The following is a 25,673-nucleotide window of genomic DNA, read 5'->3' as shown; positions in this document are numbered from 1 at the left end:
GAGGAGGAAAAAAAAGAATGGTGGATGAATTGTAAAAGCTTAAAAGAAATTAAATTCTCTAGCATACATTTCGTTTGGTATAATCTGAACTTTCTCTTGCATTTTGGCTAAAGAAACTAGCTTATTGGTAGCTGAGGCAAGAAAATAGAGCTAGAAAAGAGTGTTAATTGAAATCATAAGTAGAATTCTAGAACAAAAACATTTGAATTCACTGAGCAAATTAACTTCAGCAGGATGTGCGTGCTGAGGAATGCGTTCTCTTTTCACTTATGGGACTGGATATGGTGAGCAGTGCTGGAGCGTGGTAGCAAAAATATGAATCCTATGTACTGGCAAAATATGAATATAACAGTATCCTAGAATGGCTAATTGCTGTGGCTCAACATTCCATCAGCTAATAAACCAATCAGGCTTGGGGCAGCATTGTGAGTGCTATATCCCAAAAGCTAAAGCCTATTTTGGAAGGGGGTTTCAGGCATTTTAATGGATGAAAAGGGTGCTTAAGCATCTGAGAAACTTAAGACACCTAATTTGCTCCTTAAATGCAAATAGGTGCATTGCTGCATTTAAAAAATGCCAAAATGTTTAGCAACGCCCATTTGGGAGGGCTCTAGGGCCACAAAAGAAATGGCTGGCAGTTGCACTTTTGCACACCTATTTTAAAAGCATAGTTCTTCAGGTGATAGATTTGTTAGCATTTAAGGACACTTTATTGAAAAGGTAGAATATTTTTGGCAAGGAATAGACTTGATGAGAAGAAGCCTTCAGGTTATCTCAGGCAGTAAACTGTTATACATATCACACTAAGCCATAATGTGATTTCATTGGTTTTCACTTAATGCTCTGTGTAAAGCATTATGGTTTATTATAGTTTGTAACCATATTTTATGTTTAATTCACACTGGGAATCCAGACAATAACTGCATAGGAATATACAAATAATGGCAATAGTAAGTCCACTCAAAACAGATTATTTGCGGCTTTTTCACCAAAGGATCTTGGAATACACGTGGGTTGGAATGAACTGCAGAGTAGAAAAAAACCTCAACTTGTAAGTACAGGTCAGGCACTAACAACTTGCTTCACTTAACTTATTTTTTACTTCTCTGCTTTTAGCAGGGGAGAGAGGTGGTTGTTTCTCAGACAGATTAAAAGTCTCCACAGAGATACTGATTAATTTAGCCTGTTTTTAACAGTTCCATAGTGAAGTGGTTCAGTGTTCCTCTTGAGTGCATGTATCCTTTTGGAGAGCAGACAGCCAAGCTTCAGAATAACAACTTCTCTTTCTCTCAGTTAGCTTCCAGTCTTCTCTGCATTCTTGTCTGGTATTTGGTTCATGGCAAGATATCTCCTAAGTAGAATGAAATACTCCCTGATTTAGGAGACAGTTTAGATAGATAGATGTCCAGGGAATATTAATGTTAATATTAATGAACGGGGGGGGGAGTGTGTTTCCCCAAGAGCATTTCATGTATTGTTAAAGACCTATCTAATCTTTTAGAACAAGTATCCTCTGAGCTGCGCATGTGTTTTGATTTGGATAGAGTTACCCCTGTGCTTGAAACTGGAGTGTGTCTTGGCAGCAGGAAACCATTGTGACAAAATAATACTAAAGGCAAAGACATCCAAGATTAGAAAAGAAGCCCAGCTGATTTCATTTTTTCCTTAAAGTTACAGCACTTTCTGTCTTTTTTGTTCAGTTTGAAAAATTGAACCATGCAGTGTTAAGCATCCCCTTTGCATTAGCTGCGGGGCTCTCAGGCTATTATTATGATCAAAATGAGTCTTCATGACAGACTAAATCAGAGCCCACCACAGTCAAGAGTTCAGGCTGTAATATCAGCTTTTTTGTGTATGCTTCAAAAGGGTCACCATTACATACTGGTGAGTTCTGTAATTAAATTACTAAGAGTGATTAAATATACCTGCTGGCACTCTGAGGTAGATGACTATTTCTTCATGAACCATTTCTTCTGGACATAATATTTTCTCCTCAATTGAGCTGTGTATGGCTTAAGAAGAATACTCTGGACTTTATATCTGACTAATTATGGGTCATAGGGTGGTGTACATTTTCTATAAGTCTGAACAGTGGAAGTGTATATTCTTCCTGTATATGTAATAAGCATAAACAGTGGTAGAACTTATTATTTTATTTATTTGATAATAGGTCTTCCATGCAAAAGAGAACAAAGGTTGCTTCAAATCTCTCCCCCTACATTTTTGAATTTTGGATATGTGAGCTTGTAGAGACAATCATTTAACAATTCTCCTTTTACTAATTTCAAAATCTTGTACAAAGATCTGAATGTACATAGTTTGCTGTGCTGGCAAACCTGACATGGCTTTCAGTTTATTTAATTTCTGTTTTTCCTTTCTTCATATTAATGGTAGGTTAAACCTTTCTTCAGCCAAGATCACACTTCAGTTTTTTGTTATGTTGTTATTCTTAATACAAAGGCTTCAGTGGAAGAACCTATGAACAGTTAGGATCAGGGCAGAATAATGTTGAAAATGGGAGGAAAAAAAGCTTTTTAAAATCCTAGCAGAAAAAAATGACAAGAGACACAGCTTAAAACTATAATATTAGCTTTTCAATTCTTAAGTAGCTTGCTGCTCACTTGTGGTAACCAGATGGATCACTACGTTTCATACTCAAGCCCTGCCCCAGTTTTGTCATCCAGTTCTGGGAGGAGCTGCTTTTGAGAGCAGCGGCATATTCCAGTAGCTTCCTCCTTTGAAGAAGGTGTACAGTGACCAGGGCAGAACTATGCTTGTAGAACTCTTACTAATGTGTGTGTTGATGTAGTTTATCTCATCTCCCTCTCGAGAGAGAGAAAAGAGGCCTTGCTTAAGACAGGATCTGACCTATCCATATCCTAGAACACTGGAAAAATCATATTTCTACTAAATAGAATACCTTCTGCTAATTCAACAACTAGGAGATAGCTGATAAATCTTATTAATTTTGCATATGTAAGGTATGTATGAAAACATGGATGGCAGGGATTTTGCAAGGCATGGAATTTTTCACTTAGGAAATCAAATTTCAGTACAATGACCTTATCAATGGAGAAGAAAATGGGATGATCTCAAACATATAAATATGATCTGTGTGAAACTAGAACTTTTTGTTTATTTGGTCTGAAAGTTTTGAAAGGGGTTGTTTCTGCTCATGGTTAGGAAAAGGATTTCTTGTCCATCCTACATTTGTTGGTGTTTTGTGCTGACAACCATTTTGTCAGCTGGTTTCCCCACCCCACCCCTGTATATTAATTCATTTCATCCTTGAAGATTGCCCTTAAAGTGTTTAATTGTATTTTGCAGTTACAAGCTTTATCTTTCCCAGGAAAAAAAAGGCCCTTTCAACTTTTCTTTTCAGCATCTGCAGAGTTAACTTCAAAACACATGATCTGCAGAAACAATTACACTTTACTGGCTTGGTCTCAGAATATTTGAAAGCTGAGTTGGGGAACAAATAAGCACTGGCAGACAGAGGTGTAGTTGAGGAGAGAATGCAGGCAAGTCTGGCAGCAAGAACCAAAAATAGTAGTTGGATCAAATGCCCCATTGTTGATTCATCAGTATCTCAGGCCATAGACCAACAATTATCTTGTCTTGTGTTTTGAATGTTCTGGGGAGGCATAAGATCGCTCCTTTTCTATCTGCTATGAATTACCACATATTCACTGTGTGCCCCTCAATCACATTTGAACAACCTGTACCAAAATAGTTTTCTTTTTGTTTTTTCCTTCTTTTTGCTGCCTCCACTTTGAAGCCCAAATATGAAACTGTAACACACATGCTACAGTTATAATAAAATTATAACTAATTACCTGAAATTTTCTAATTGCAACTTGCTAGATGGATGGTTCCTTTTAGGAGTAAGCAACTTTATCCGAAGTGTAGAAAAATAATGATCATAAGCAAAATAAATTAAAGGGATAAAATCAGGGGATAAAAAAGTATAGCTAGTTTATATGAACACCATTCACAACACCTTATTTACATTCAATTCTTGCAAGCCATGCTTGCTTCCACCACATCTGTATCTTGCCTTTTGTACTTCGTACTTTATGCCTTCTTTATACTTCTCATCTCTCTCTTTCTGGGGTTCTCATCAACTCCATCCAACTCCAGCTTACTATATGTTTCCCTTCCTCTCAACATATTCATTCTTTTTTCATGTATTTGTTTTGTGATACAACCCTAACTTATTTTTTTCTGCATGCCCAAATCACTTCCTATTTCTGTAAGTATGTAAGAAACATATTTCTTATATACTCAGTGGTCCATTAAATTTGTGTTCATCCACATTCATTTATCAGCTATTCATTCTTGAGTGCATGGCTCCTTAAGTCCCCCGTTCAACTTGTATGTTTCTCTTGACATATCCAGTTCTCATTTCTTGATAATGAAGTGGGCAGACGCATGTTCTTGTACACAGCTATTTTCACTTCTTTGAGCAAACATTCATTCCTCATCCTTAACTCTGCTGTTAGTTTCAGCAGTGATAGTCAGTGGAGTTCTGCAGGCTGCAAAATCTAGGCTTGAGAATCTGAGGCAATCCTGGGACCCATATGCCTGGTGGCTGGAATATAGGTAAACTTGTTTTCAGCCTTTCTAATTAATTGCACAATCCTTATTAAAAAGGCTTGATTTCCCTTGAATACCTAAACAATGTTTATTAACAAACTATTCAACCCATCAAATCAGTTGAATAACCTCTATAAAAACATCTGCTGAGTTTGATTTCCCCTGCCTAGAACAGGCAGCATATTTATGTAACCCAATTCCCAGCCTCTGGGGTAAGCTCAACTATAGTCCCGCCTTCTCCCCACACAGAAGTTCAAAATTACAGCCAGCAACCATGATTAAAATGCTTATGAAAAGCTCTTGGATATAAAAATGCCACCATGCTATCCTTCCAGCATCACAGCTAGCAGAATAGAGTGAAAACTCTGCCAGGTGAAGTGCCCTTATTTGTGTCAAAAATTGCATTTTTTTAACATGGTAAAACCACAAGCTTAGTTGTGAGTGACGCTTTTGCTGATGCCTCTTCAGCACAGTGCAGTCTACATATGCTCAATATGTATGACAGTTTGATCATGCGAATTTACCCAGATGACCATTTTAGGACTGTCCTCAGGATCTTCAAATATTTAACAATTATAATCTGATTTCTATTTGGCCATATTAAAACTGTATACAGTTTTATTCAAGGGCCTCATGGCAACAGAGAACTTTTGACTAGGTAATTGTATTTTGTTTTATAGTTTTTAAATATTCCGCTAACTTTGTCAAATTCCCATCTTAAGTAATTTCACTGTTCTTTTTCCATTTACTTCTTTCAAATTAGATCCTCCTCATTTCTCACTGCTCAACTTGTTCAGAGAAAGTATTCAGAGAAAGCATCTCAGGATCTTAAAAGTGGGGTCATTTAAGTATTTCCATTTTGATCTTTCCTGATGAACAAAGTACGGGTAGTCCTTATTTAGTGACTGACTTGTTTAGTGACCATTTGCAGTTATGACAGTGATGAAAAAATAACTTTGTGACCAGTCCTTACATTTATAACCCTTTCAGGTCAGTAAAGCAAAGGAAAGCCGAAATAAGATTAGAAGCACAGTCGTGGTTTCACTTAGTGACTGCTTCGCTTAACAACCAAGTTGCTGGTCCCAATTGTGATCACTAAATAAGGACTACCTGCCTTCTTCCATGTTCCCAAATACTTCCATGTAGTTATTTTTTGTGGACATGATAGAAAGAATATTGGACACTGTTGGAGAAGACTTTGAGGATACCATGGATAGCCAGAAAAATAAGCAAATGGATCATAAAACAAATCAATCCAAAGTTCTAACTCAAGGCACAGATAACAAAACTCAAACTATCATAATTTTGACACATTATGTGAAAACCCAGCTCCCCTGAGAAGTCTATAATGCTGGTGAAAATTAAAGGGGGGGGGAAGAATTTATTTATTCAATGTATTTTATTTAATTAATTAATTAAATTTATTAAATGTGTTAAGAAGGGGATGACCAGCAGCAAAGTGAATAGACTCAGTTACAACAGCAATGAATGCACCATTGAGAGACCTAAAAACCCAGGCTTAGGACGAATCCTGGAGAAGGTCTATGTGGTCACCAGGAATCAACACCTGCTTGGCAGCACGTAATCCGTTTTTTTTTTTTTTTTTTTGTGCCCAGGCTTTTCTTGCAGCTGCAACTTTATCACTAGAAAACTGGCATGGTTTTCATTTCATTGTAGTCTCATAATTTGTTTCAAAAGCTTGCATTAGAATTAATGCAAAGCAATACGTTGTCAATTTATTTCTGTTTTGTTAGATGCTTTTTAACTCTTGTGTTTCCGTGTGCTGGTGTCTGAGCTAGTTCTGAAAGGCACCCATCTTCTATCTCTGTGGGATTACAGGATTAGATTGAAATCAGGAGGTTTGGCTGGGGGAATTGAAATTTGATGCAGCAGGACGACATCAGATTGAAAAGCGCTAATATAGAATAATCTGTATTCTATATTATTCCAATTGGAATTTCCACCCTACAGATTATTCTATATTAGCGCTTTTCAGTCTGATGTTGTCCTGCTGCATCAAATTTCAATTCCCCCAGCCAACATGGCCATTAGATACAAAGTTAAAAAAAGCTGTTCTATAAGACCAGTTTCAGAATGTATTTCTTTACTTTTTTTTTCTTTATTTTCATTGCTCAATTCTGCATTCAAAACAGTATTTTAAAAATATAACTAATTACCTGAAATTTTCTAATTGCAACTTGCTAGATGGATGGTTTTGCTCTACAGACAGCAAGTTTACTTTCAAATAATTCTTAGATTGAATTGTATGCCTTTCATGGGTATTAAAATCCCAGCGTCAGGAGTTACGCAACACTTAAAGCAGAAATGAAGGGATTGTGCACACCAATCTTACATAAGAACAAAGGATGTTTTTAGGCCAATAAACATAATTACATGCATATATGTGTGCCACTCTTTTTCATCAAATTATGAATCTTTATAGACAGGTGTATTTGCTCTGGGTAAATAGCTACTTTGGATAAATGTAGGGTTTTTCCAAATCAAAGCAGGTATCTTCCAAATCAAATCTTGCTCTTTTTGTAGCCTTATGAACAATCCAGAGAAATGTGAGTGGTGTGTTGGCTAATCTTTATACATTTTTCTCCAAGTTCTCCATATATGGTAACCATCTAAGTGGGAAGAGAAGGGGTGAAGCTTTGTGACTTAACAGTTTAGCTTCCAGTTTTATGTATTCATGTATTTAAGAATAGTTTTAGACTACCTTTAAAAGTCAAAATGTTCCCAAAATACCAAATGTGTATTGTAGAAATATTGCAATAAACCCAGCGGTTATATGTAAATAACAGCCTAAAAAAGCAAGGTAAGGAATAAAAGAACATACAGCATTTTCCTGAAAGCCTGCGAAGGGCCTGACTTATCCCTTGAGAGCACCTCATTCCACTGATAATGGCACGACTGCCATAAAGCTCCTTCCTGCTTACTTTTCAACACTTGCAGACAAGTAAGAAGGATCTCTTTTCATTACTTCAGAATATGGGCAATAGGACTGCTCACCCTTTCAGAACAGAAAGTAAAAAGGTGCTTTACCTGCACGCAGAGCCACTCTAAAGCACCCATATGCAACTCCTTAAAGAAGCTGCACTTTTCCTCAAGATCATGTGGCTGTCCTGCATAGTTGTTATACAACCTGAGGAAAAGAGGTCTTGGGTTTAAGCAAACAGGTGCTACCCGTGTGCTCCCAAACACTCTGAAGCCCCTTTTTCCCAAATCCAAAGGGCAGTATAACTCTAATGGGTGGGCTGATGTATGTTTAAAACAGGAGATAATGTATTAGGACTTCCTTTTTCATTTCTAAGCACAATGATTATCTGTAAAAGGAATTCAGCAGAGTCTGCTCTTGAATTTTCATTGCAATTTTGTAATTCTGATCAAATATGTAACTTCAGCTCTTCTTTCACAGCTGATTTATTCCTAACTGAAATAATTATATTGCCATGGGGCTTTATTTATCTTGTCTCTGATGCTCCTTGAAAAATAAAAGGAATGTCACTGCATTCTTATGCCTCACTTCATTAATTTGTCACACAAACCTAACAGTAGCAGATTCGGGTTACAGAATTCTGCATTATCTTCTACCTGAGCTGAAAGAGGCCAGAGATGAGAGAAAGGCTGAAGTGTTTAAACAGAGGCTGTATGAATGTTTACACTGACATTCTGATAAAAATGAACAAAAATGCAAGAGCATCTAATCTCTTACGCATTAATGCTCAATGTGTGAGAAAAACAATTTGAAATGGTTGCTATATTAAAGTTAGCCGAGTTCAGAGGTATATTCCTTATCTATCCCCAGAATTCCCAAGCAGAAAATCCATAGTGCATGGGAATTTGGAAGTTTAATCCCAACTCATTTCAAGAGGGAAACTGATGTAATATAGGAGCCCTCCCCCTTTTCACTGCTTCCTTGTGATTCATCCTCCAACGTCTTTGGAACCCTTTTTTGTGAATTTCACCATCCTGACCTCCTGCCGACTGCTTCTGCCTAGTTTCCTCTTTTCTGGTGGAACTGAATTCTGCAGTCTCAAGGCATCTGAAAGGATGTCAGGTTGGGAAAAATGAGCTTTGATGCAGCAGACGGATGGATGGATGATAAAACAGTAGGATTAGTCACTATTATTCCACCCAAAATCCAGCTACCTTCAATTTGTGTATGTTAGCATTAAAAAAGTCTAAATATCTGAAATGGTAAGACCATGAGTCTATAATAGAATTATATATTGTCTGTATTTTAAGGGACAAATAAATGAATGTAATTGTAGTCTAGGACATTTGAAGGATTTCAGAAGGAGGGAGTCCTACATTATATTTCCTGTGCTGCATATATGGACAACGAACTCAGGATTAGACTTTTAAGCTGTTTGAAAAGAAATTTGCATAGTATAAAACTATGGTTTTAAAATAAGATTTGCATTCTTCTTTAAGCATGTTGTGTCCTTTTCCTCTGTATATTTGTAGATGCTCTATAATGGTGTGTTTTAGTTGTGTGTTTTACCAGCTATAATCATCAGGCTAGAAAAATAGAACATTCTTGGAAGGAAATGTGGATTCAGATTACTGTCTTGCTTTGGGGAGTGGCTATCTCTGATCGTCCAGTCTATTTCTCTGTGCAATGCAACCTTCTTGGTTAATTGGCAGTTGCTAGATGTGCTGACTGCTCTGTGGGTTTCTCATTTATAAGAAACATGTTCCAAATGGTCGACTGTTGTTTCCGTTACTTGAGGCGTGGCTTCAAAGCCAGAGATGTTGTTTGAATAAATTTGAGGAGCCAATCCTAAAAGAAAAATTGGAAGCAAAAGAAAGAGAGTGCTGGTTTAGCTTTGTAAAGTTGAAAGTGTATCTGCTGCTTCCATCTTCTTCTCTGAGCTCGCTAGCCAAGAATAGTTGTGAGACAGAGGTGTGTGAATGGGGGATGTTCAAGGAGCCCCTGGCTGCTTCAGGAAGTGGCGTCGGCAGTTTGGTAGGCTATATTCTGCTCTCCTTTCTGCTACTAGGGTGTTGAGAGAAGGGGTTTGATGCAAAGCTATGTAAAATAATGCTGATGGCACTACGCAGGTTTCCTGATAACCTGCCTATAGATTAAATGTTGTGTTTGAATCTGATTGTTAAAGAAATTAGAAAATTGGATCATAATGGAACTTTGTCTGGAGAAAATTTGTGGCACTGCTTATTTTTTTGCCAGACTGATCTAGTATTAAACATGTTTGAACTGTTTGAACCGTTAGAATAAATTTGGATTGTTTGAGACTGTAAGGTATCAATTGCTTACTATGTTTTTGTATAATTTACAAATATTGAACTTGATTTTTACTCACTTAACTGCATACAAAAAAATCCCAAATGACATAACTTAGAATTTTTCTTTCGGGTAGCCTTATTTTAGAAACAAAAGTAGGATATCATCCAACAGCTTAATAACCTTGTGAACTCAAACCTAACACATTTTGCTGAGTGGTTGACTAGTCCATACCAATAACAATATTTTTTCCTTTTTAGTAATAGTTTTATTTTTCATGCACTAATTCTCTCAAAATAAATCCTGAGAATATGAAAAAAAAATGTTGTGGCTTTTTGTACTTTTAATCAGCAGAAGGGAAGAGGAATTTTCTGCTAATGGCGGGTGGCTGCCTCATTCAAATGGCACATAGATTTACTGTTACATTTTTACGGGTAGATGTTGGTGGCTGCAAAGCAACATGCTCAAGTACATGAGCACTCCCTGGCTGCATCTGAACTTTTTACAAAGCTATGTTTATATAGTGAGTGAGTGGACAGATAAAAATCTGGAGGATGCTTTTAAAACAATGCTGAACATGCCTGCTTCTCTATGTTCCTCTGTCATTTTAAATATTGGAATCTCATAATAACGTGGTTGCCTGATATAGAGTAGCTATAATAGACATACCTCTATTTGGTGGGCTGTTGGATAGCAGCTTGGTACAAACCATGTTCCAGTCTGAGAAGCAGTTCTATGAGAATGACAGTTTTAGAATTGCAGGGGTAAGGAACAGAAACGTTGTCTTCTGGGCAGAATAAACTCTACTTTTCTTTGAAAGCATGATTATAAATTTCCTGCATTCCCACTCCACAAGGCTAAGTGATAGAAGCTTCTTTTATTTTTATTTAAACATGGAAACTAAAAATATAATCAAAAAGCCAATTTTTGTGACCCTTGCCTGATTTCAGAATAATCCAAATGCTTGTTATGCCTCATCATTTTTGATGCAGCAAAACTAAATATAACCCCAACTGAAAAATGCACTCCTGTTTGAACTTGGTTGGATGGAAAAATGTCCATGAGGAACAGAAAAACATAACTGAAAATGTCATTGGAGGGAAAATGTCTTTGGACTGCCTATTTAAGGAAGGATGATCTGTTGCCAGCCATTTCCTGTGAATAATTCTGGTCCCATGAAACTGTAGTTACAATACATGGAAGAAGCCTGAAGACATTTTGCTAACACACACAAGCATGCTTGACTAATGAAAGGTCCATGATTTGTCAGGATAGAAGGATATTTGCTTCATGACTAAAACCAGTATATTTCTCCCCCACCCCCCATTGTCACTTCCTTTTACTCCCTTTACTGTATGATGGGATCTTTGTGAAATATAACATATGTCACAAATTCAAATTGTGCTCTTTTCAAGAGTCCTGGAAATCTAAGAACAAGAGTTTAATTTCCTGCATGTTTAAGATTGGAGTGATGATCCCCTCTGAAGAATTGGGCATCTCTTTTTGTGATCATGTCTCTTAAGATTAGAATGCTAATCTCCTTTTTTGTGAATGTCTGAACATTGCAAGGTAGAAAATACTTTTTTAAAATATCAAATAATTCTGTTTTTTTCTGCCTTAGAGAAAAGTGAGCCTACTTAGAGTATGAGTACTCAAAGTTGAAGGAGCAAGTAGGCAGACAGAGTTTGTCTTTTGTTTACATATTTATTAATGTAAAAAGTATTTAAAATATGTGTAAAATATGTGTAAAAAGTATTTAAAAATAAATATTTATAAATAAATATTTATTTTGCTGATAAACTAGCCTACCTCTGTTATACCAAATAAGTGTAATGGGAAGTAGGAATAACCTTGAGGAACAGGAGGAAGAACCACAATCAAAGTAATAGATAAACAAAATCTGAGTACGGGGCACAAATGTAATTTGACAAAGAGACATGACCCTCCCTAGTTCTCATGAAGATAAAGGGGGGGAGGGGGGAAGTGTAGTCAGACTTGCAAGATTCTGTTACTATAACCTTATAATAAAAGTGGTATTAACATTTGTAACTCTGGTTTCCTAGTCTGGCCTACTTTAGTTCATGTGGCCTAGGTCATGTATAAGATATGTAGTTCTTCCCTTCAAGAGGACAGAACAATTCCAGGGGAACAGCTGAAGAGCTGTCATCACTGCCCCAGTACCTCCCTCTGTTTAATCATGCAACAAAAAGTAGAATTTGCAATTAAAGGATAGCTGCTTTTTAGAATAAAGCAGCTTGGATTCTCTGTTGGAAAGGTCTAGGAATTCACAAAATCACTCTTCATGAACATTGACAACAGTTTCTCCCAATTCTGGCAAATGTCTCTTTTCTCCTCTCAGAGTGGTTTGGCACAAATTTCAAAAATTTAACAACTAGAAAGCCAGGCAAGGCACTTTGAAGAAGCTGCTGCCAAGCAATACTTGACTGGATGATGATGGGCTACAATCTGACTAATTATAAGGCAGCTTCATATAATTTCTGACTTTGCTTTTCCTTCAGGCTTGGAGGTATTATCTCTTTGATAGCAGCTTCAGCTTCCCAGTGTCTGAGGTGAGGGAACTTTCCCAGCACCTGCTATCCGAGAACCAGTGATAACAGGGTTTGAACTTGGGAACTTCTGCCAGCAAAGCGAGTGTCCTGTCACAGAACTATGATCCAAAGTGTTTAATTCCAAAAAATTATATATTATAAGTTTTTATCTTAAGCTAAAATTAAAGATGTAGAAATATTTCATACTTTCATTTATACTTCTACTACCTTCCTAGAATCAGACAATGAGAAAAAATGAATTTGTATGTCTTTTGCATACTAGTAACATACCAGCCCAAAGAAAATTATTAGAAGAAATTCCCACCATTGCAAGAGCATTCCACTACTTTTCCAAGGTAGTGGAAAACTGAACTTAAGAAATCACAATAATCTTGCTCTTACAATGGTGGGAATTTCTTCTAATAATTTTCTTTGGGCTGGTATGTTACTAGTATGCAAAAGACATACAAATTCATTTTTTCTCATTGTCTGATTCTAGGAAGGTAGTAGAAGTGAAATATTCGAATGTCAGGAATGAGTTTCAGAGCTGAAAATGGATGGAACCTATTAAACTAAATTCAGGCAAAAAAATACTAGTGTTATAGGTAAGATAGTCTGGCTGTTCTAAATGGGATCATAATTCCTTCAAGGAAGCAAGTACATATATTGGGAAGTCTTGTTCAACTACTGATTCTCTGTGTGTTGAAGTGATGGTATTCCTAACAGTGATGTTATATCAGCTTTCCCTGATACGTGAACTGCAGTCTTACTTGCAGATTTGGCTTCAGTCATCAATGTCTAAATTATTTCTAAACCTGAATATAGTAATTCACTGTAGATGAGGCTTTAGTTGGTCTAAAATGTAGAGGCCAAACATTTTCAGGTTAGGAGCATGTAATGCTAGTTCTATGATGCCTCCAATGGCTTCCTATTTCGTGGCTTGATTCAAAGTGCTGGTTGTTGCATTTATGTTCCTCAGTAGCTTGAAACTTGGAAGGCTGCTCATTGCAACAGTGACCTTGAGATTTAATATCCATATTGGAGAATTTCTCTCAATTCCATTGTATGCCATTTCATAATTCTGGAACACCCTCCCAAATGAAATCCATTAGAATTCATCTTTGTATGTCATTCTTCAGAAATGTGCCCTTATTTTCCTAACTACTGTACCTAGCAAAGGTAGTCTAGGCAGCATGTATCTAGGCTAAGTTTATTTTTGTCAGTTATACCATGTCACATATTTTATTTCCATTTAATATTATATTTTGGTTTTTAAGTGTTCCTTTCCTATATTTTATTCCATTTACAAATAATGTTATTTTGTTTGTTTGTTTGACTGTTATGTTGCCAATCACTATTGATATTGTTAATAGAACAATGAGGCATTAATCAAGATTGTGGTTAAGTGGTGCAGTGGTTAAGATGCTGGACAAGGACTGGGAAGAGCCAAGTTCTAGATCCTCCCTCAGCCATGAAAAGTCACTTTCTCTTGGCTGATGCTGCCCAACGGGATTGTTGTTATGGGAAGAAATAGAGAGTACAATATACATTGCCTTCACTTTTAGAAGAAAAGTGAGATATAATAGATAGCAGTAACAACCAGTTGTTGTTTTTCTTCCTCTAAGCTATATGAATATAGTTTTTTGCTGTCTAAATGTGTTGATCTGGCAGCTACAGAGAATTTTGTTATGAAATTTTGTTATGAAAAAGAAAGCAGCAATGTGATAGGCTTTGCAGCTGTTCTAATCATTTGCCAAAATTACTTGGCTCATATCTAGAAATAAGACTGAGTATCTTGCATTAATACAGTTAACCTTCCTCTACTGTAAATATGCATATTTTCCTCATGCAAAGGAACTAACTGCTGGAAATGGGTTAATTCTGATCTGAACTTAAGGTGTTAAGATGTTAGGTGCAATATAATGTTATTCTTTCAAGGGTGCAGTTTTCTGAATGGTATAGCATGCTGTGTTTATAATACAATTTGATCTAAGAACTTTGAAAAAAAAGTTCAGATATCTAAACACTATTTGTGCAGTGTTGTTTTGAAACACAGAAATTAAAGCAGAGCAAGACAAATATATGAATGAACACATATCAAACTAGTAATATTTAGAAATAATCTGATGTGTCCATGCCAATTTCTTACTAGCATCATTCAGTTTGGTGCCATCTTTTTCTCTTTCTAAACTACAGGGAAATAACAATGAATTAAGCAATTCATTAAAATTGACTACTATTAAAAGCAAATTTTAGCAAATGCTAATAGAAGTATAGAAACATTTGGAATAGCTATTTGGTCTAAAACATACATAAAGAATGACTGGCATAAATCTTTAAACAGACTATTGTTAGACATGCTGCACCATCAAGAGAAATTACTGATTGGCAGTGATCTACAGTTTGAATAGATTTGATTATTATTCATCTGTTGCCCAAAGTGCAAATAAACAGTTTAAACCTCCACTCTGCCCTCCCCCCCCCCCACTTTTAAAAAAGATAACATGCTCTCCCAGTCAGCCCTTAAATTTTGGACAAGTACTAAATGTTCTTTGAATGGCAGAAGAAAGGGTTACTCTGAACAGTAAATACATCCATTATATGAAGTTAACTGTGTTTTGAAATTTTGTGTATTTCTTGAATACCTCTAAAATGAAAAACATTATGACCCTTACATCAGCATAGAATAAGGAATGTCAGAAAAGCCGGATATTTAAGAAGGGTGAACTTGGAGTGTAAGAACTTTCTCTTGGGCAAGGCTCAGCAGATGGACTTTATTTTTACATGGTTAGAACTGATTGACTATCATTGTGTTTTAAGTGGGAATATTTCCCCCAACCAAACTCTTGTATTATCTAGTGACAAGCTGACTGAATAGCTGTGAAGGGCTACTAAACCAGCTAAGCAATTTGTGAAGCCAGAAATGACCATTTGAGTTTGAATGTATGCATATTTGGATTACCAATCTGCATTATTATTTTAAATTGTCTGATAGTTAAAAGAAGAAAAGAGATCTGATAGCAAGGGAATGTACTTAACCTAATTTTGAAGAATAGATACCATTTATCTTCAGTAGTTGTTATTAGCATAGAAGCAAGAGTGACACCCATAATTAATTGACAGCATTCAGAAAGAACTTTACATAATCCCCTGCAGCTGTTTTGTGCTGAAGTCCTGCGTGGAGAAGTAAGGGGTGGAGAAAGAGGAAGAGAGAAAGAATAGGCAGCCTCCAAAATGCATTGGTTTCTGAAAAATTAAGTCCTTGGTTCTTAGCTAAGCAATTTTGCTTAAATGGATAAACAGTTTGTGGAAGATGAGGATCCAGACAGTTGACCTGATGTTTCTTTACTGACAACTTTTTCTCTAAGGGAGATACAGTGTTGTAGACAAGTAGAATGATCCAAGCATAACTACTGTGTGGTATGTAGCTAATTGTAGCATATGGTTCCAATCTGGCATAGGCAATAAGAATTTGTGGCACCCACGAATATACGTAAGGGGAGCTGTCATTTCAACAACACTTCTTATGTATGCTACTAATTGTTCTTCAGTAGTGCAGGGATGGGAAACATAAGACCATCAAAGTCTTGCTGAACTACAACCCATGGTAGCCTCAACCAGCACGGCCAAGTGTGAGAACTATGGATTTTAGCAATGGTTGAAAGGCCGCAGATCTCGCATTTCTGTGAAAGAGGAAAAACAGAGATGTACGCATAACTTGTAGAAGGCATTGAGGTAGTACACATTAGTACTGCTGGACTTGGATTCCCACAGGGTTATCAAGAAAGCTAATTTTGGTCTTAAAGGTTCAGTTGCAAGAAGTGCGTCTCAAAGAGAGTGTGAACAATGATGGACAGAGTTTCAGAGCTTCAGTAATAGTGCCTTTTGTTTACCCTGAACAAAGCAAATGTGTTGCCTACTTCTGTATTCTGTCTACTGGGGCAATTGGAATCAACCTGCAAGGCAGATGTCTGCAATATGCATCCAGTTAGGCTGGATTTTTGTGCTCGGTTGAATGCATAAGATTAATTTGGTTCTCATTAGTTTACTTACGTTGAATGGTTTGTAAAATTGTAGCCATAAAGTTCAGATGATTTGTCCCTCTGTTCAGCATTTATTTTTGAATTTAGCTTAAACTGATGTTGTCTTCAGTCAGTTGCTTACACAGAAGTGCTTCCCCGCATATCCCAGACATTAGTTCTGCACTTTAAAAAAAGCTTCTTGCATTTTATGTGAATATTTAATTGGCCATTTATAAAACCCAAACTATTCAAATTATTTTAGTAGGTATGATACATGTATGTTGTCAAATTTGTCAGTGGTCTTGTGTCAGATATATAAGTAGTTTGGGTGTATTCAAGTAAGAAAACTAATTCTTACTTCAAGTGTGGTTCCTGAAGTTACGGCAACTGTAATAATATTCTGTTTGGAAAAATACAGTAATCCCGTCATGTTCCTCATCTTAGCATCGATTGATCCATTTAACTCTGTGCTGCTTTCAAAAAGTGTGGCTGCATGATATCATGAGTAATCAGTATAGCTAGTTTAATTAGATCCTTCTATATTCATTTATGTGGACCAACTATCTGACAATGCACTTCTGAGAGATTTAATCCTAAAATTTACTTCAAATCCCAATTATGCATTCTGTTAATCAGCCTCTTATGATTTCTTCCAATACCTTTTGACCTCAAACTCATATTCTAATTTGTATGAGAAAAATAGAGTAATACTGACATGTTTATTAGCAGGTTTGGACCTATAGTTGGTACAGCTGAGTGAGTCCAAAACCCACTATCCAATTGTCATGTCAACAAGTAGATATGGGAACAAGTACCATCTACTTTTTTCCTTTGTCTTTGCTTTATAAAAGCATCAAAACAGAAGAAGCTCTTGGAGTGAGGCAAGAGTAGGATTGCACAGAATCTGCTCCCAGTATAATTGCATCTCTTTAGTGACTATTTTTGTTATGGAGTTGTAATTATGAAGAAAACTACTGATTCTTCCCCCCCTCACCACCCACCACCCCTGATTGCCAAAGAAGTCTTACAATAGGCTGCAAAGGGGAAGAATTTTTCCTATGGGTCAGAATTATTTTGACTCCAAGAGTGCTCTGCCTTCCTGAGGATCGGTATGGAATGGAAAGGCTTGTCTGTTTAAGTGATATGAGTTGGCTTTGATCTGAGCCGAAAATGGCCCTTAAGTATTTTCCAACTTGCTACTTCTGTGAAATATGTACAAAACCAAAGTTTGGGGTAAAATGAAAGACTTAAAGTTCATGAGTTTACAGTGTTAATTATAGTACAGCCCTTTTCACTCATCTAACATTTGCTTCTGAAGAACAGTTCATAAGACCATTTCCATCTAATTAGGATCAGATGTATATCAGCTTCTGGTCTGTTTACTTCTGTGCTATAATCACAAATGCATGTTCAACTCAATGTGCCTTCTCTGCTTTCTTACCACTAAAAAAATCCTCATTTTCAGCGACAGACTATCTACATGAAACTGTTCTGAAATGAGTTGGCTGTGTCAATTTTCTTTTTAGTATTACGTTGTGTAGACAGCTGCCATGGGTGAATGTCATATTGGGAGAATCTCCCCCCTGTTATGTAACAATCTAATTAAATTTAAATTCTCCAACTGAGAAAAACATGAGATAAAGTTTTGGAAATCTATGCTTCTTGGGGCAGTAGGTAGGGTATAATTTGTACTGTTTCTGTTTTTATTCCTTTTGAAACAATTGAGAAGTGTGAAATTGAATTTAATAATGTCATCCATTATAGGTGATTTGGAAACCTTAAGAATGCTGAATATCGAGGCACATGCATTCTCACAATTGTAGATTTGAGGATTTGAGAACTTTTGCATGAAAAATTAGCCTGAAGATGATAAGGGTTTGAGTAGCAGGATAAAATGGGGGTGATGTCGCACATTTGATTAATATAAATAGAGATTAGTAACAATGCTTATGATTAAAACAAAGTATGGCAACAAAGGAAAAAGTAATGGGGGAAAAAAGGAAGACACAAACTCAGATGCCAGTGTGTATTATATCAGAGTTTTTATAAAGGCCAGTGAAAATAGAAATAGTTTAAAAAATAGGTCTTGCTAAACCTCATAGATAGGTCTTTCTAGACTTCCCAGATCCAGCTCTCTTCAAAATGGTTGGAGGTAGTTAGTCTAGCAATGCAGGGCCTCCCTTGGATTTAAGAGGCCTTGTACAAATCTGTCTGCTTTTTGTTACTCCTGCCCTTGAGGTATCACTTCGTTACCTGCAGTGGTAGGGAGCCTGGGTGTTACTTTGGCACTCATAGATGACACCTTATACAAATAGTTATCCTGCTCTTCTTACAAGAGTTTATTCTGCTGATCTCTAGGGAGAGGAGAGAGACTGAAAGATGGAATGGAGAACCATAGGATCAGCCTAGCTGGTAAAAAAGGAGTGGAGCTCAGAAGTGTGAGAGAAGGTAGTCATGCAGCCTAGCAGTGGGACATAGGATGCAGTGTAGAGCCAATGCAATCCAGACTCAAATGTGTTGCAAGCAGAAAAGGGGGATTTAAAGTGCTCATAATCAGACAGAAGCAGCAAACTAATGTAAACTTAAAGGCATGCACTTTTATGCTCTGTTTCATTTATACCAGATAGAAGCTACTCTCTGAGTTTCATAGTGAAGGAATGCTAAGGCACAGCAGTGCCAAAGATCAGTCAGGTAGTGAATCTACAGGTGAAATTATTAAATTAAATAATGGTTTGCTTCTCAGTATATACATTATGATTTTGAATAATTGCTGCTGTTTATTTCCACAACCAACTTTTCTCCTCCTCACATCATGCATTTATTACAGAGTCCACTGTGTTAATTGAAGAATACCTGCAAGGAGAGAACATGCATCAGTCCTTGTTTCCCATGTTTAGCAACTCTCTTCCAACTGCTCCTCTTAATTTATAGGCAAACTATTTCTGCCCCCTGGGCAAAAAGGTGGAAGATAAATCAGATAATAAACAATAATTCTTAATATTAACTTCTACGATTTAATTTGGAGTTGAACTGTCTTGCCCCATAATCAGTTTCAAGGCTAGTCTTAGGAAATGTGTTTGTGAGAGGAAAGAATTCTAAAGGAGAAGGTACATATTATTCCTTATCTCTCAATTGAATGACTGTAACAGAACAAATGTTGTCCAATTCCCAGTTCACAAATGTCTGATCAATGTACATACAAAAAGATGTAATCAAATTGTATACCTTACTGCTCAATAATAGCGCTTTTCTTTACACTTAAGCTTCTCTTCAAGATGATGAGTGAAGCAGAAAGAACTAGTCAACAGTTAAAGACTGCTTTTAACACTGGAGTTTAAGAAGGATTAGAACTTCATTTGAAAGGATGTTTAGTCAGCTAAGATAGAAATCAGTCTCCTGTATAAATGTGTAGCTTGTTTTAGAGAATAAGGGTCTATTTTTAGGAATGGAAAAATATCTAATTCCGCGAAATTTTGTGTATTTAGGTATGCCTTCAAGTCTCTCTTGATTCCTGGCAACTGCCTGGTCTAGCCCCTGCAGTTTTCTTGGCGAGATTTTCAGAAGTGGTTTACCATTGCCTCCTTCCTAGGGCTAAGAGATTGTGACAGGCCCAAAGTGACCCAGCTGGCTTTGTGCCTAAGGTGGGACTAGAATTCAGTTTCCTGGTTTCTAGTCTGATGCCTTAATCACAACTTCAAACTGGCTCTCAATTCCGTGAAATACAGCAGGTCAAAAATAATGCTTGGTTGTATACAGTATGTGGGTCTGCATTTTATTTATTTATGTACTTCAGCCTAAATACTTTCAAGGACTTCGAAAGTATTTGGACATTCACAGATATAATTAAGTTGGGCTAAACTGATTATGCAACATGCACATAGTAACTTAATATGAGAAATTTGGATAAGGATTTTATTAGGAATATGATATATCCATTCTTGGCAACTTATTTACTCTTTTTCAACTGCTGTATGTGAACTGTAGAAAATTTTCAATTATAAGTGTGCCAGTTTCACATAACTAAAGGCAAGTATTGTCACTTTTCAGACTCCTTCTTTCCCTCCTCTATTATATGTCTATTAAATATTTGAATTCCAGATTAGCTGTTACTCCCAAACATACATTCTCCAGTGCTGTATATGCCAACAGAGGGAACCTCAGCAAGGCTTCCAGAAATGCTTCTAGAAAAGAACAAACACCACCCACACTTTTTTGATGAAATACCAAAAATAGCTTGCCACAGGTTCCATGGCAGCTATCTGGCCCTTATATTTTCTATATTATAGTATAGTTTTATCCCACAATGAAGGGTAAGAACTTGTTTGTCTATAATAACAACTCAATTCTGCTGTATCCTCATAGGTTGGTGGTTTGTAAGTACTTCAGAAGAGCAAGGTTGGGTCCCTGCAACTTACTTGGAATCCCAAAGTGGAATTAGAGATGATTCTGAAATTAACATGTCCAAAAGAGGAGAAGGTAAGAAACCTGATAAACTTTCAAGCACTTATCTGTATTAGTTCAAAGACTAGCTTATATTCAGTGCAGCTGAAAAATGGGGAAGCAAGGAAGTGTGAAACATTATTATTATGATCCAGGGTTTCTTGATTAGAAGACTGGGGCTGATAAGGGAATATAAGAAATACTCATTTTTAGAATTATACAGAAAGTGTAATAAAAGTATTCAACATAAATGTTAATTCTGTATAATGATACAGAAAATTCTAGCAATTAACTTATGACCGCAGTGCATATTGGTAATGTATCCCTATTGCTTCATAAGATATTTAACTTACATATATAGCTTCTTACTCCAATTTTTTCTTGAATTTCTTGTAGTGAAGAAAGTCTGTGTATAAGTCTATGTATAATGTCTATAAAACCCCCAACTTTAAAATATTTTTAAAATGAAATACATGCATAATTATATACAGATACTGTATTATAAAGGTTATTGTACTTTTGCCCTACTTTACAAGCATTTTTGTCTGATTATGCTATGTAATCTGGCAAATACCCATTCTCCAAAAAGTGCTTTCAACTAACCTCCTTGGATGGTGCTAACTGAATCCACCCTTTCCCATGTATTTGCTCTCTTTCAGCATTTTTTTTTCATAATTGCATTCCAATATATGTTGTTCATCACTTAAACCCTCAGTAACTGCACAGGGTCATTATTAAGCTTTATTAGGTCCCCAGTGCAGGGACACTCTGACTATACTCCAGTGAACTGTGCCTAGAGATAAAAAACCAAAATCCTTTACTACAGCAAAAGAATGGACTATAAGTGACTAATACTCCATGCTGTGGCGTCAGTTTCAAGCCAGCTATGTTTAAATGGAAGTGCAGATGCTGTGGAGAGCAGAAACTGAGTTTTTCTGCAATTCATTAGCATTTGCCCCATGGAGAGCAGAGCAATGATGATGATCTTTGGCCAGTTGAGGAGAAAACCTAGACAATTAGAAAAATTCAGCTGCCATATTAGGGGAGGCCAGATGGTAGACAATGGTATGGCAAAATAATGTTTGATTAGTAATCAGGTGTCAGTTGTAGATGAGTAATCAAATTTAAGTGGGGAGGTTAGTACAAGCTTACATAATTTTTCTCATAGGAATTCTTTGACTTTGAAAAAAAATTAACTCAAAGAGAACTAAGAAGCTGGTAGATTTATTTCTTTCTCTTTACACATTAGATTTGCAAAACATTCAGTTATGAATGCAAGAAGCATGTTCCTTCCTATAAAAAAAGCAACAATAAAATGTCCTCTGTACTTAGCTATTTTAACAATTATGCAGTCACAAAGCATTCTTTTTTTTCAGAAGTGAGTCTGCTGCATATTGAACAGATGAGATTGTCATAACTGACAGCGCATGTAAATGCCTTGAATCTCTCTAAATGTCATTTTTAAAGGATTAGAAAATTGGTCTCAAGATAGAAATTGCATGTGCTAGCTCTTCCAAGCTTTGGCTCAGTTCATGTCTTCCTCAGATTACTTCAATATTCTTATAATTGCCTAAAATATTTTAATTATCATCTGTTTTGGGGATAGATCAGAGTGTTTCTCCCTCATCTTGCTCACATTTCCATGATATCACCTGTTTACAGTACTTTACTTCCAATTTACCAGGTCTTAAAAAATATATTCTTTTTCATAAAGTCTGAAACCTAAGTACTGGTTTTGATGTTCATTGTTTTAAAGACTGCTTTTGCTTCCAAGAGACTGAAAACATGCAGCCTCTTAGACTTGTAGATGGTCCTCATTTAATGACCACTTATTCAGTGACCTTTTGAACTTACAACAGCGCTGAATGAGTGGTAGTTACAACTGAACCTGATACTTATGGCTGTTGCGGTGTCCCGTGGGCATGTGATCACAATTTACAACCTTCTCTGCCGGCTTTCCACAAGGAAAGTCAGTGGGGAAGCCAGCAGGAAGTCAGAAGTCATGGTCATGTGAGGTCCTTGCTTAATGACCTGCGCAGTCCTTGTTTAATGACAGCAACCAGGACTGCCAGAATTGCCATCGCTAAGCCGAGCGGTCACGTGGTATTTCGATTTACGACCACATCGCTTAACGACAGTTTCTGGTCCCAATTAGCATTGTTAAACAAGGACTACCTGTATGTGGTATGGATAATGTCCATTAAATACACAGTGAAAACTGTGATTTATGAGCCTAGTCCTTAATAATTGCTCTCTTTATTGCATCTTGTAAATTAATCTCATTATATTATTACATCACATTCTTGTTAATGCAAGGTGAAGCCATGCAATGGTCATGTTTTTTTGTTGAATTTTGTTTTCTCCATCCATCACATTTTATGTTTCTTTCCTTTTTTTTATGCTTTCATCCATTTTTCCAAAATAGTTTCTAAGAGACGCAAGGCTCATCTGAGGCGCCTGGACCGGCGATGGACACTGGGAGGGATGGTCAACAGGCAGCAGAGTCGAGGTGAACATTTTTCTGGGATGTGGTCCCTTGAAGGGTGCATATGCTGATTGTTGCTGCTTCTCTTGCTATTTGACACTGCTAAGAATGGCTGGCAGGTGCATAATATTTGATAGGGCCTTGTTTTCCTGCAGCAGAAAGAAGTCTGTTTGCAGTGAAGATAGAGGGTATACTGATAGCGTATCACCATGGGAGCCAATTAAAAGTGTCACTAGAAACACTTGTATTTTTACAAATAATTGTTCTGGCAATCTAATCTGTAGTAAAATCTGGAAATGTTGAGAATCCTTTTATATATTTATTCTAGCTTTATGCAGAGATATATACCTGCATTTTTTCTGCTTTTTTCACTCAGTTAAAAAAATTGCATTAGGAGTTCTTCTAAATGAGAACATTTTGGAGACGTTCTCATGGGTGGCATGTGATATTCTTACAGTTACGAGGTGGCAAGGTGTGGATATGTTTGAATGGTCAGGCCTTTCATTGACTAATCATCTTTCCTGTGATCTATAGCCTCCTTGACCTACCATGCTTCCCAAGGGAGATTCCAAGAGATCAAGAGTTACCTAATTCAATTCAGTTTTTTCACTAGAAGTGTTGCTGTCACTCATAAGGGGGAGTCCTGCCTTTGAGAAATTACTGGAGCAATTTGGTTGGAGAAGTCTCTTCCCCACTTGGCAATTTATGTCCAATTGAAATTTGTACAAACCTAGAATTTATTTTGAAATTGTTTTAAAAAATGAAAAAACTACCACATTTAGCATTTAGATTAAAAAGAAAAGGTTTCCAAATAATTAGTTAATAGTTTATATTAGTTAATTTCTTTTTAAAATTGATTTTTTCCAGAGGAGAGAGGGAAAGCAACATTATAAAGTGATTTACAAAAGTTTAGTTCACATAGAATCCACAGAATGGCTTATTGTAAAATGTGAACCTATTCCAAAAGGAAAAAAACTTCATAGTGTACAAAGAAATGAGTTAATGTATCACACCGTCAAAACAAATCATGTGACAGTTTAGCATTATATGTGAATCAGGCCTTGGGCTCATCAAGAACCTGGCCTATTTTCTATTAATTCCTATTTTTCTGATAGAGAAGTGATCTTTCCCATTCATGAGCTCTCAAATGTTATTGAATGGTATTTCCCCTCTCCCCTCATCCTTCAACATTGTCAGATGAAAGATATCACTGAGCCTGAATTTCTGAAGAACTAGTATTTTGTTCAAGTTGTTATAAAGAAAGTAGGCAAATTTAAATGCCTGAGAAGGATTGAACAAGAGAATGTTGAAGGCATTTTTTAAAATATTCAGCTTGTCTTCTTAACAAACTGTAGTATCTTGAACATGAACATTAGAGTCAGCGTATGCATGCCATGTGATTAAACTGAATCAGCGCAAATCAGATCAGGTTGCAGTATTTAGCACCAAACCTAGATATATTTCATTCTATGAAATTTATCTTTTTAAAATTTTATACTGAAAAAAAGGAAAGTGTAGGTGAAGGTACCAATCTTATTACCAAGCCTATACAAAAGAGGCTTTTTCCAGCAATGTTCCATTTTTTTTCAGAGGAAAATACTATATATGCTCTACATATACATACAGGTTTGTATGTTTGCTGTATATAAATGCCCTGGAATTTGTAAATTGTGGGCTCCAACTGCATAATACATAGTGAAGTAGACAAGTCCTCTTCATAAAGCATACCATTCAAAAACAGGGTAAATGCTACTTTCTACCTCGGAACAAGAACCTGGTAGCAAACTATCCTATACTGAATACATGTTATCTCTTATCAGAAGTATTTACAGCAATACAGGTAGTCCTTGCTTAACGACCACAATAGGAGCCGGAAAATTCATCATTAAGTGGGGCAGTTGTTGAGTGAAGCATCATGTGACCGCACCCAATTTTACAACCTTTATGGGGCAGTCGTTAAGTGAATCACCATGGTTGTTAGGTGAATCACATGATTGTTAAGTGAATCAGGTGGTCATTAAGGAAATTGCACAGTTCCCTATTGATTTCACTTTCCGGAAGCTGGCTGGGAAGGTCACAAATAGCGATCACATGATCCCGGGATGCTGCAACCATCATGTGAGCTGGTTGCCAAGTGCCTGGATCACAATCATGTGACCACAGGGGTACTGTAACGGTCATAAGTGCAAGAACCAGTTGTAAGTAACTTTTTTCAGCACCGTCATAACTTCAGACGGTTGCTAAGCGAGGAGTACTTGTAGTAAGCTTCTTACATATAATGCTTTTGTTTATACCTTTCAGAAAGAGTATAAATCTTAGTAAAAAAGAAA

The 25,673-nt window shown here is 36.5% G+C and overlaps 1 protein-coding gene across 6 annotated transcripts in view; it reads left to right on the top strand.

Moving 5' to 3' along the window:
- Positions 1–25,673, top strand: part of SH3PXD2A (SH3 and PX domains 2A) — a 261,206-nt gene that overhangs the window by 202,413 nt on the left and 33,120 nt on the right. For 5 of the 6 annotated variants that reach the window (XM_088132404.1, XM_088132405.1, XM_088132403.1 and 2 more), the window contains 2 exons: positions 20,781–20,894; positions 23,284–23,367. In XM_088132404.1, the coding sequence (XP_087988530.1) occupies positions 20,781–20,894; positions 23,284–23,367 (198 nt within the window). Of the gene's footprint in view, positions 1–9,405; positions 9,572–20,780; positions 20,895–23,283; positions 23,368–25,673 lie in introns of those variants that run through there. The other variant, XM_088132408.1, reaches the window with a different exon arrangement.

Source organism: Python bivittatus, unplaced genomic scaffold, assembly GCF_059951505.1.
Source record: "Python bivittatus isolate LINGU-HERP-01145 unplaced genomic scaffold, Pbiv_v1 ctg000980_np1212, whole genome shotgun sequence".
In the NCBI taxonomy this organism is placed as follows: domain Eukaryota; kingdom Metazoa; phylum Chordata; class Lepidosauria; order Squamata; family Pythonidae; genus Python; species Python bivittatus.
Note: the sequence above shows the minus strand (reverse complement) of the source record. Positions and strands in the feature narration are given on the sequence as shown.